At 39.6% G+C, this 12,420-nt stretch overlaps 3 protein-coding genes across 4 annotated transcripts; 2 read left to right on the top strand and 1 right to left on the bottom strand.

The window, feature by feature from the left end:
• The first annotated feature begins 120 nt into the window (after positions 1 to 120).
• Positions 121 to 5,629, top strand: LOC123865190 (chromaffin granule amine transporter-like). The gene is made up of 11 exons (XM_045906058.1): positions 121 to 224; positions 510 to 626; positions 1,010 to 1,171; positions 1,744 to 1,917; positions 2,324 to 2,422; positions 2,514 to 2,554; positions 2,864 to 3,031; positions 3,488 to 3,649; positions 4,012 to 4,165; positions 4,606 to 4,736; positions 5,237 to 5,629. The coding sequence occupies exons 1-11, from the start codon at positions 134 to 136 to the stop codon at positions 5,327 to 5,329; spliced, it is 1,392 nt and encodes a 463-aa protein (XP_045762014.1). The 5' UTR covers positions 121 to 133; the 3' UTR covers positions 5,330 to 5,629.
• Positions 5,630 to 5,854: 225 nt separating this feature from the next.
• Positions 5,855 to 9,016, top strand: LOC123865111 (outer dense fiber protein 3). Its single transcript, XM_045905959.1, has 5 exons — positions 5,855 to 5,976; positions 6,598 to 6,799; positions 7,540 to 7,818; positions 8,201 to 8,303; positions 8,623 to 9,016. The coding sequence occupies exons 1-5, from the start codon at positions 5,955 to 5,957 to the stop codon at positions 8,707 to 8,709; spliced, it is 693 nt and encodes a 230-aa protein (XP_045761915.1). The 5' UTR covers positions 5,855 to 5,954; the 3' UTR covers positions 8,710 to 9,016.
• A 38-nt stretch (positions 9,017 to 9,054) lies between these two features.
• LOC123865114 (39S ribosomal protein L54, mitochondrial) lies at positions 9,055 to 11,424 on the bottom strand. 2 transcript variants are annotated; one of them, XM_045905965.1, is made up of 4 exons: positions 11,047 to 11,424; positions 10,481 to 10,626; positions 9,741 to 9,947; positions 9,055 to 9,541 (listed from the first exon to the last, which is right to left on the bottom strand). In XM_045905965.1, the coding sequence occupies exons 1-3, from the start codon at positions 11,192 to 11,194 to the stop codon at positions 9,786 to 9,788; spliced, it is 456 nt and encodes a 151-aa protein (XP_045761921.1). In that variant the 5' UTR covers positions 11,195 to 11,424; the 3' UTR covers positions 9,055 to 9,541; positions 9,741 to 9,785. The 2 variants fall into 2 exon arrangements, with proteins under 2 accessions (XP_045761921.1, XP_045761920.1); XM_045905964.1 differs by having other exon boundaries at positions 9,055 to 9,947; positions 11,047 to 11,423.
• Between the last annotated feature and the right edge of the window lie 996 nt (positions 11,425 to 12,420).

The following is a 12,420-nucleotide window of genomic DNA, read 5'->3' as shown; positions in this document are numbered from 1 at the left end:
GCGAGCGAGCACTGATTGAAAACGAATTGGTTCTTATCGTCAGGGGTACAGATGGGACACTATGAAGTATAGTTGGATCTTTCTTCACCGTATCCCCGCAGTCTTGTTCCGACCGTCAACGTATCCAGCAAGGATGCAGGAATATACGCAGACTACGGGATTGGTTGCCTTTGCTTTGGTCTATTTGACATTTTTTCTGGACAATGTTCTTCTGACTGTGCTAGGTAGTTAGTGGCTTTTTATTGTTAAGGATTCAGTAGTGAACCTATTAATTTGATTAATTTAGTGACCTATCTCTGGAGCCTGTAGGTAATAGGGAGGGGGACCTGGTGATGGTACTGTCTGTAGGTTCATTATAAAGGCTGTCTTGATTTATCTAAGTCTAGTCTAGATTATCTTCTTGGGTTTACTTACGGGTGGAAAAGCTTAATATTCAGACAAACATTTCCTTCTAATCTAAGTATGTAGCTAACGATTGTATTGAAAAATCCTGATGCTATGGTTGACAGTGCCCATAATTCCGGATTGGGTGCAAGGAGAGTCGCTGGCACTTTGGACGGAGCACGGCGCACCGCTCGCCACGCTCCTCAATACCACCGTGCATCAGATCACACACCAAGATCCTGGTAATTGAGTCACGTTATAAATCCTTAGTTACTTGTTTCCAGTACTATCATATGAAAGTCATTTTCAAAAAAATGTTGAACTGGTCAATTTAGCGGTTGCTTGTGCAATCTTTATGGATCATAGATAGTTACTTAACTTGCCTAGGATAACTTATTTCAAAATTTCAATAATGCAGACCCTTCACGCACAAATCGCAAACGAAGCATTGTGGATGTGAAGATGAACTGCATCACCCGCAACTTCTAAAACTATCCAGATCCAGAACATAGCTCACGAAATTAATTAATTATTATCAACTGTCTATAAAATTTATGTCGATAGCATAGAATCGAACTCTTCTAATAAGTTATACCGTTGATAACATCCTTGGCGACTTATGCAGGGAGAGGCGTAGGCACATCGCAAGCCATAGTGGGTGCAGTGCTGGGTGCAAAAGCGGCTACTCAGCTCCTCGTCACTCCTGCTGCTGCCACGCTCACAGCTTGCCGCGGCCCAGCCACTGGACTGCGCCTAGCCACAGCCTTGCTGGCCACTGCTGCTCTTGGTTTGAATATTAATTTATCTTCTGAAAAAGATATTTTATCTACGTAGCTCAACACAACAACAAAAAAACAATGTGGCCCTTGGGGCATTTGTCATAATATTTAAGGCCATCGCATTAGACCGTTCGCTCTATCTCTAAATTTTTACTTGAATATGTATGAGTATTGAGTAGTGTTTCCTAACTTGTAATAATGCCACGCCATTTCGTAAAACCGTGATTTCAGGATTGTTACATACCAATTATAATTGGGTCACATATTTGGTAAGTATGCTTAAAACCGTGAGATTGTTTCAAGAATTCGTTAATTGAGGGTCAAAAATGAAGTAGGTAAATATTATACCTTTAACATGACTTAAATACCACCAAGAATATTTCTTGCAATAGGTAATGTTTATTCTTAATCCTACTTCATCCATTACCTACCTATAGTTTGTACCTACTCAATTCATCATGACACCATAAACATTAAAGCATCCAGGTAAAGATAATCTTTAATTCTGGCGACATCATATAGTATCTAGCCATAAAATAATCCAGAATAATCGCCCTCCTTGTTTTTAATCTATGCCCAGTATTTGGTTGCTGTGCGGGTCGGGGTGGCGCAGTATGTGCAGGGGTTGGGCGCGCGTCGCAAGGAGCTGGGGCGGCTCTGGGAGGCGTTGCAGGACTTGCTCTGGTAGCTCGAGCTCTTCCACCGCACCGCCGGCATCGAGCGCTCGCTGCGCTGCTTGGGGCTGTTGCACTTGGTAAACTAAATTTCTGTTATCATGCCTCTCTAGCTATTTTGCCGGCAACTGTTTGGAATAACTAGATAGATAGGCTGATATCTAAAATCATCTATTATTATAGTGTAGCTTCATAAGCTATCTCAGCTAAGTACCTACGTTGCATTCAGCAAACCCATAAGCATTGACAAAGACGTGTTTAGCTATAAAACGAAGCGTGATAAATTTTCGTGTCTAATTTTTTGCGCCATTTCTTGTCTATTGTAGCAAATATAGCAAGCATGCCAAGTTTCTTGCTGTTTCATTTCGACCCACAACGAAAAGAACAACCAAGTTCGGTAGTAGATTCACATGGTCCAATGTTCCAGTTCCAACTCATCGATCACTCTCATTTCTTATCAGTTTCTTGTCTAACTTCTTGTTGCAGGAGTGTTGGTCGGATACCCATTTGGTGGTGCAGCATATAAGCTTTGGAGTCCAGCCGCACCGTTTCAACTTATAGCGACAGCGCTTTTGATCAACCTCGGTATCTAATTTATACAAACAATTTATACCAGTAGGTACATACGAAAGTTATTTTACAAACTGTGAGAATAATACTAAGTCCATCGTTTTAGGAATGCAGTACATCTTCCTGAATAAAGAAGAATACAATACGGTAAGATTCTTCTTTCTTTCTTGTCGTTGCCTCATAACAGAGTCGTGACTCTCTTAAGTCAGGTTACCATAGAATGCAGCTCACTCACATTTGAACATAGCCTTGGAGGTGACTTTAATAATACTGTCCTTTCCGTGGGTCAGCACTTTTCCTTTTTTTTTATCTCTTTCCGCGTCCATGTGATCAGTTATCTGTTTTCCTTGCCACGAGACCGAAAAATAAGATAACTTTTGAAGCCAAAAAGCAGAGAAACAGTACGGAAAATCTTTTTGAATTAACTCTTTGAACCATCAGTTTTTTTTTTTCAAGGGTTCAAATGAAGCGAGCAGTGCTGGTGCTGGAGCAAGGGTTATGTGGGGAGAAGCGCGTCGAGGTGCGACGGGGGCTTGCGCTGGGGCTGTGCTGCTGACTACGTGTGTTATGGCGGCGCTTGAACCATGCTTACCACTCTGGATCATGCACAAATTCCATCCCGAGGTATAAACTCGATACCTTCTTCTTCTTTTGTTAGCCCTTATTTGTTCATTGTTGGACATAGACCTCCCCTTGTGCATGCCATTCTGCTCGGTTTTGGGCGAGCCTATCGCCCAAATCGCAGTATCTACCTAATTACTATCAAAGAATAACTTTTTTATATTGATTTTCCCGATTCTTTTGTTAGGATATCCAGAGACAAAAGCACCAAGTATTTACTAAAGTGATTTCTGTACGTTGCTACTTGCTTGTAAAAACGTGTGAACCCTATGTCATCGTCACTATACCAGATACCTACTACCTATTTGCCTTCTAGAGTCACATTGATGCGATTAAATTGTTTGCTAAAGTTTACACATTTTAGCAGCGTGACATGATGTCTGTGAACTTGTTGAACTGATCAGATTATAAGCGCGGTAAATTGTTCGTTGGTCGTTGATCAATTATTTTGGCGTGTAGCGATGGGCCCTAGGCGCAGTGTTCCTGCCGGACAGTGCGGGTTACCTGGTGGCTGCGAGCGGGCTGGGTTCCCCTGCACAGCGACTGGGACCCGAGCGTGTCGCCATAGCCGCCGTGCTGTGTGTTGGTTGTGCGGCGTTAGCTGTACCACATGCTCCTTCGGTTTGTATCAACAATTTTAAGTTAGTTATTGGTTGCGATCTCACCGAAGTAGGGCAGTAACGCTGCAACATAATATAATATTTAATAAACCCCTTGTTAATTAAACTTGTGACATCGTACCAATATGCAAAGCGCTTGGCGACAGAGTGGCAAAAGAACCATCTTGCAATTTTCAAAAAAAATTGATGCAGACCGAAGCGAAGCTATCTCCTGCTCATCAAGTCTAAGCAAAGTCAACATGCGCTTTATAGATTTCAACCTTAGAATAGAATACCTAGGTAGGTATAATAGAATTGTTATTCGTCTACGCCGGCCTGCTAGTCCTGGCTTCATGTAGATAATGTAGTAGGTAACGTGTACAGGTGGGCTGGCTGGCGTTTCCACAAGCAGTACTAGGCGGAGGTTTAGGCGCGGCGGATGCAGCGCTGGTGCCCGCCTTGCTGGCGAAGAGGTCGCGCGCCCTTCCGCACCGCGCTGCTTTGCTCCAAGCCGCTTCCAGTGCCGCGTATGCGATCGGTGAGCCAAATAATAAAGTCCCACAATTTTTTTTATTTAGGTAATAAAAAATAGCGAGCAAACGAGCGGGCAGGTCACCTAGTGTTAAGTGATTACCGCCGCACATTTGCAGCACCAGAGATACCGCCTTTCAGTAATTTGTTGGTCCGCACCTTGAATAATCCCATGTTGTAATCAAGTGGGAACACGGCCGATGGGAGTGGAAATTTTATCCTTCACCGATAGATATAAGTTAATAGGATGGTGGCTAAAAAATCTCAAAATACTAGACTATAAACTATTAAAGTCCAATTCATCGTGACTTTTGGAGTCGATTCTCAATAGACAGGTGCCTATAGATATGCCTACCTACGTAAAAAAATTGGTCAGCTTAGGTTTGTCCTGGTCGCTAGATGGTACAATACTCGATGCATTATTTGATCTTGCATCTACCTGTATAGGTCCAGTGATGGGAGGTGTGGTGTCGTGGTGTGCGGGATTCGAGACCGCGCTGAGATTCCTAGGCGTCGCCAACATACTGTATGCCGCGTACCTCTACAGCGTACTTTCTGAATATCCGCTTTCCGAAAAGGTAAAATCAAAAATAAATAATAACCAAAATAGATACAAATCCTAGAATATGTACCTACTTATTATATACCTACTCAAGGATAGGTACAAATAAGCAGAAAAATAATAAGATGCATATTACAAGGATAAATGCATAACAGTAACTTATTACGATTAGAAAAGAGCAACTGCCGAGTTTCTTACCGGCTAGGACTCTTCCTTGTTCTATGTAAATACATTTTGATTTTTTTCATTTGATTTTGGCCCTTAGGCTCGCCCGATTTAAATTTGGGTCACCAAAGTCCAAAGTGGACTTTCGAGTTGAGCATCAGTGACGTCAGTGGCGCCGTGCCGCGTCTTTGACAGAAGCTCGACTCGAGAGATCCCCTTGTTACGTTAGAGTTCGCACGAAAGTCTTTATGGTTGCTTTTAGGTAATGCGCGTACCTATAGTAACAAAATATAGAAATAGAAGAAGATGATCATATCAGCAGTAATAAGATATTTTCCATTTTATTGACAGTGGGGAGCAAGTGCAACGCCTGAAGACGAAAGTGACGTAGAATCCGATGAGCTAACACCATTGGGGATCACTGCACATACGCTGACCAAATAAAGCCCTATGTACACCAAACTCTGTACTCGATCCAATAATACAAACTGAATTAGGCTTTTAGAACTGAACAGCAGACAACTTTGATGGGAACTTGCTTAGTGCTAAGTTATATGTTGCTCAATGAAAAGGTAGTCTACATTATTTGCTCTCAATGATTATGTAAGCTCATGTTACAGAGGTTTGAATATTACAATCATAATATATTGTTTAAGTATGCACATTGACATACCTACTTAGTTACACTTAAGTACCAATTTACTACACATGATACAAAATCATTTTTCTGTAAGTACGAGTATATTAAATCAATTACTGTATTTATTCAAGCATTTTTTTAACCTCCTGGTAAAGACTCTATTCCTAAATAGTTAAGTATACTTTACCTTGGGCGTTTAACTGCGAAGACCATCGGCATTTCATTTTATTTTATTGATGCCATTGGCATATTTTAAATGTATGAAATGAGGTGTATTAAGCAAATTAAAAAAAAAATATGTTTGATGACAGTTTACATCAAATCAACAACCGAGAAGTCAACAGTAATATGTAAAAATAACAATTAATACCTACCTACTCGAAATTTTTGTGTTTTATAATACTCTTTTCCAAATTTTTCCAAATTACAATGCCCTGTAAAAACGCTCTGGGTAAGTTATTGAACTTCTTTCAAAGCCAAACAAACCTGTACCTAGATAAAATCAAGATACCTATAACATGGACCTATAATTACCTACTTTCCTGATGCTTTCCTACGCGTTGACGCGTATAAGCAAGCGTAAGTGTGGGACGCCCTCCAGCACTATGGACCGACGATAAGCGGCTGGCGGGAAGTGGCTGGACGAGCAAGGCTGAGGGCCGGGTGTGGTGGCGCTCTTTAGGGAAAGCATATCCAACACTGGACGTCCACAGGCTGATGTTGATGATGATGAAGAAAATCACGTCGAAAGATTTCTTTAACAACAGTTAACGCTTCCTCCACTATATAATTAATTTCCACTAAATATTAATAATATTGATGTGCCAGTTATAATGTGAATAGTACCAGAAGTTCCTTTGTTATACCTACTACTATTGCACTGAATTGTATGCTTAGATCTAACCTTGATAAAGAGAGTTGCTATTGCTAATAAAGTTAAAAGGGTAGATAGGCAGGCAGAATGAGTATAGGTACCTACCTGCCTGAAAACCATAATTACATAGGTGAATATCCTATCAACCATGATGAATCGAGTCTCCACTGTAGTTCATTTTGTTCTGCATTATGTTAGGGCCGGGCCCGGGCGCCTACAGACTGCCTACAACGGTGGGCTACAACCAACACGACCCGTCGCGTTACCGCAACCCGATGTACTCATTCGGTACGCACGCCGGCTTTCGGTTAAAACAGCTGGGCCCAGGACCGACCTACCGAATAGATCGAGTCACGCGCGATGGTGTGGTGTCGTCACCCGCGTGGAGTTTTGGTGCCCGGTAAGTAGAGCCCATACTAATATTATAAATGCGAAAGTATATCTGTCTGTCTGCTAGTATTTCACGGATCATTCGTTTGGCAGATTTTGACGGGTGCAGAGATAGGGTGCATCCCAAAGGATAGCCTTCAAATCCTACAATCAAAGGCTCCAATTCCAGAAAATCAATGAGTTCCTTCTCGAGATTATAAAAAATCTAAATCCACCTGGGCAAAGTCGCGGGCATTATCTTTTTGGTACAGAGATAGCTTTGGTCCTGAAGACGGATATAGGTACTTATACTAAGTACTTTTTATCCCGGAAAATCAAAGAATCAAAGAGTTCTCACGTGATTGTTAAAAAACCTTAATCCACGCGGACGTGTCGTCTTGTCGCGGGCATTATCTAGTTACTAATGAAATAAATGCAGTTGGTTTAAACCACACCGAGTGCGAGAAGTAGACTTATAGGTACACCGACTGCAAGCAGACTGAGCAGGCAATCGGCAATATCGTCAACGCATCCAAACATACCTACAAGTAATTTTGTAGTGGTTTGCAGTTCAAATGCTGTCTGCATAGACCTTCACACATGAATACAAATTTTAACCGTATGTTAGCATAACTAAAGTTGAATTTAAGTTGTTATCAAAAAGACTGCTTCAAACCACTCTTTAAGTAATTAGGCTGCTTCAGACTTTAAGCCTATCTAACCTTTAAGAGTATCTAAGCAATTAATTAGATAACTGTTATTTGGACTTAGGTTCCCAGGCCGAGGTGCAATGCGAACTCCTGGCCCCGGAGCGCACGCGCCAGAACGCTGTCCACCAACCCGCGAGCCTCGTGCGCCGCAGTACTCTATGGGCGCGCGCCTTGGATTCGGGCTGAAGAGGGCAGGCCCCGCGCCTAATGCCTATGCACTAAGACTTGGCCCTGGAACGCCTGCCTACACGATGGGGGCGCGGCTGGGTATCAACCTTAAAGCAAAGTCCCCTGGACCGGCGGTTTACTTTCAACGTGACGCCGATGTATACAAAACGAAGTTAGTTTCAAAATGATTCGATCTATTTACCATACCTAACTATCTGGTTTAGCTAAACGCCAGACTGGCGAGTGATAGAAGACACACAGCCTAAGCCCTTGTTTGTAGATAATTTGAATTTTGGAAGGAGAATACTGTTTCTTTTGAGCGTAGAGTTTCGTCATTACCTTATGTAACTTTTGATAGGATTCATAGCTTTGGATAGAGCAGGTGTTACTTACCGGAAATAATACATAGTGAACAATAAGCTTATTTTGCTATGAATGCCAAAATCTATCTGTAACTAATTTATCGTGTATGTTGATGAATGACCTGTTAGCTTGAATTCATTTAGATAGATGTATTTATATAAAATTAATCTTTTCAATGTTTCATCGTTTAGAGCCCCGATCTACAGTCTAGGCGCCCGGGCGGAAGGCGCCGGTAAGCCTACTAAGACACCGGGGCCTGCTGCTTATCCTCCTAATCTCTATAACACCAAAAAGGTACTTGCCATTTAAAATAATAATAATTTCTATATATAAATTTGACATCTGTAGTGTATAAATATAATTATATTGATGCCTCAAGGTCTATATGGTATGGAATGGTATAAGGTTGATTCAATGTTTGAATGTTCCCCTTAATTTTTAGCGATCGCGACAACCACATATAAGATGCATCATTTCAAAGCAATCATAATTTTCCTATATATTTCATTTGTTCAGTGATCCAAAAGGTGACTAGGACTGCACTAGTTATATTTGGACAAGGAACTGCAAAAATTGGACCCCTTCTTCTGCATAAATATTTACTCAATTTCAGAATCCGTATTCATACTCGTTTGGCACGAAACATGGCGACTGCGCACCACCCTTGATCGTGAAAGAAGACACAATGGACTGTCTTTGAAATTGATCCAAACCACAACTAGAGACAAAAGCCAGACTTGAGAAGATGCAGGAAAGGATTCAAATGCCTTGAAATGTAATGCAACTTGCTCTAAACCAATATCTGTTCTAAATAAAATCTAGTACAAAAAACAGTACTAATTTAGTATATGGAGTACAAAATTACATGAACTTTAGTAAAACTCTAAAAATTATATTGTTTTTTTTTTGTGCAATAAATTAGAATGTTTTCAATGAATTATCCATTATGGTTTGTTGCTGATTGTGAAAATTACGTGTTTATGTGAAATTTGTAACATGCAATGTACTTGTTTTTGAATAATGTAACATTAAAATAAAAAATATATCTTGTAACAATATCTTTATTTCTATAAACTAAATAACTTACTTTTAGCCTACATTAACATAATTTTTCGTTTAAAATTTCTGGTTGAAATATAAAATCTATCTAAATAGACTCAGTTCCAGTTTTATAGTAGTTAAGGCTAGTTTCCTTACAGCAAAGTTGGTACCTACAGCTATTTTACAATATTTTGTCTGCTAAAGGTGGCAATATACACAACTTCAAATCATTTGGTATTTAATCAACTCAATGACAAATCTGACCCTGTTGTGTGCAAAACTTGCTCCAAATAACTATTATTTAGTTTTAGTTGGAAAAATAGCAATTCATTTTTTTGTAGGTTTTTTAAATTATTTTATTATGTAGCCAATTTCCAAAAACATTATGAAATTGTTTTTTATTTCCTAACAGTGCATTTTTGAAAATTATGATATTTTCATTTTATGGTGGCTAACATTGCTTTACTGCCATCTCTTTCTCATCTTGGTACCTACTCTACAGAGAATGAATCTATTTTTTTCACATACATTTTTCGCTTAGTTCTCGGTATTTAATCAAATGCAATTAGTTTCGAGTCCCTATGAAACCTATGGACCTTGGATGGGTTCGAAACTAGTCAAGCTTACATCTACTAAATACGCGAATATAGCTGGTATATTCTAAACTTAAAAATAGTTTTAGGTGCATACATAAATACATACATAGATTGTCTATAATATTCCTATGCCTATATTTTAGAACTTGCGCATGGAGCGTAACTTATTGTTCCGGCGCATGCCAGCAGCCCTTACCCTAATCCAGTACTGCTTGGTGTTTGGGTCCAGGTCTTCAATACGCGGTGGCTTTCCCGTATTCAGGGTCCACAACCAATCAGGGTATTCACTGTCATCTTTAATCTGAAAGAACACAAAAATTCTACATTTTATTTCATGTAGGACCACTAAATAAATGCCTCCTGGGCCTTTTAAAGGTACTAGAGCTATTTTAACATACAAACTTAATAACGAATAAATACATCGATTTTTAACTATGTCAAATCATTTAAAAATAAACACTGCAAGCAAAATTTCTTAAAAATGCCAGAGTTACAAAATAAAATATGGCACTTTGGCTGCCTTTTTGTACGAATTCAATTTGTGTGCAGAAATGTACAGACATGCATGAATTAATTATTATTGGAGTATGTCAGCATATTCACTTAACAACATCAAAAGTATATTTTTCAAAAGACATAAATCGTTGCAACCAAAAACTGCACCTTCATTGGTATTTTAATGGTCTATTAGTACCAGGCACCAGCATATTTACCAAGTCAATAATATGACAGAGTAACTTAACTACAACATTCATTGTACATCAGTCCTTGTGAACAAAGGTAACACTTACAATTAAAATTAGACTTTTATTTTGTAGTAAAAATATGTAATACCTTAACATCTTCTCCAGTAATGTAAATATTGGAGCCGCAAACATAGTTCACCAGCTTCTCAGGGTCTGTTTCCACAGGCAACTGCTTTTTTTCCATTGAACCCAGCTTGCCGAGCTTTTTCTTGCCCTTGCCCAGACCCAACACACCTGAAAACAAAGGTTTTTGTTTTTAAATTCTTAATCAGTCCATGACTGACATCTTTCTTGGTTATGAGTTATGTACTGAATTAGAATTAGTTGTTCAACTACGATTATATGAATTATTGATCAACTAAAATGAAAAATAAGAATATTATTCACAATAATTAGGTATGTCAGCAACATTCACATACAAGGTAGACAGTAGTCACTGAAAACCAGTGATAGGGCATCTGTTTCTTCATATTGTGTGCCCTAGTGATATGCCTAAGAGGCTCAGTTTTAATATAAACTGAATGGGCTACCTATTTGTGGCATTACATTACTCATCTCTTTCTTCCCTCGGGTGAACAATGTATTGTACCTACTATTTTTGTACTTAAGATAGATACATGGGTACATTCTACATAAATGTTTTTATGGCCTTACCTCCAGCAGCAGTGGTGGTTTTTTTCACTGCACAATTTGGCGAATTTGAATGAACGCTTGCAATACATAATAAACTATTACAATTAATGATTTGCGACTGAAATATTCTAGGAGTTGCTTTGGTAGAAGTTAGTAAAATTTTCAACATTTTTTACTCAAATTTTACGCTTTTCAATACGAATTGAAATGAACAGACAACAGCTTATAATTATAAGCGCTTGAATTTAATTTATCCGTATTAAATTTAATTAGTAAATAAAAATTATAGTAATCAAAACAAATATTTAGGTTATATTAATTTTTGACATTTTGTTTTACCCGCCAGCTACAATGTTACGATCACAATCACCTCTGATTGTTTGACACTCGCTTACTATTGGCTACAATGCATTGTTGCAACCGTTGCACGAAGAATATCATAAACTCAGCCAATCACAACAATAAAATTGAGATTGTATTAATGGTAATAAAGATTGTAATAATGATTGATGATTAAAAAAAATTGATGCAGTTTTTCCCTCTCTCCACATATTTGCGACAAACAGCAAACAGCAAGCGTGTGGGCGGTTGTTTGCGTATGCTTGCCATCGCTTGGGAGCGTTCCGCCAACTATGGTGTATGCTTGACCTATGTAGGTGCGTTACCTACTGTATGTTGTTTGCCGCAAGCGTCTGGCGACACCATGACACAGACCTGCCAGTTGATTCCGGATCTAGGGCTGGATCTGAATCTTTGAATATTATGGTATTGGAGCATGGAGCTTGTGGCAAACAATATGCAGCAAGCATTGGCAAAACCACAGTTGGCTTACCTTGGTCCTTGCCTACCAATAGCTCGAAGTTTCAGCTCCAAAGCATTGGCAAGCATACGCAAACACCCGTCCGTACATACGCTTGCTGTTTGCTGTTTGTCCATAGTTAATATACTAGTGTTGGCCTATGACGTGATGTAATCTATCAAATCGATGGTTTGTCCCAAGGTTTGTTTGTCCCAAGCTGTGGTCCCAAGCATAGGTCTCAATCGTGGTCTGTGGTCCCAAATTCGTGGTCTGTGGTCCCAAACGTGAGTCGCGACCCAAGATTTGGAGCTCCCATGGGAGCTTCTGTCAAGGACTTCGTCTGTGATGGCGTTTGCTGGCGCGCGTGCTGTGCTTGTTTGGAGTGATTTTTTTGTTAAGAGTGGATGGTTTTTGTGTTAGTTGGTGTTTTTTGGTGGTGGAACTGACTGGGAAGCGCTCTAAAGGGGCGCCGCGCGTATGTCGGCGGGCGCCGGCACAGACGGAGTCCATACTTGTATAGATTCAATAACTTGAAAATAACTACAAACTTGACATTGGCTAATCAGAGTAAAGCCAGATATAAAGAAAAAAAAAAA

This window comes from Maniola jurtina, chromosome 5 (assembly GCF_905333055.1).
Source record: "Maniola jurtina chromosome 5, ilManJurt1.1, whole genome shotgun sequence".
NCBI classification, from domain to species: Eukaryota; Metazoa; Arthropoda; class Insecta; order Lepidoptera; family Nymphalidae; genus Maniola; species Maniola jurtina.
This window is presented reverse-complemented; position numbering and strand designations above follow the sequence as displayed.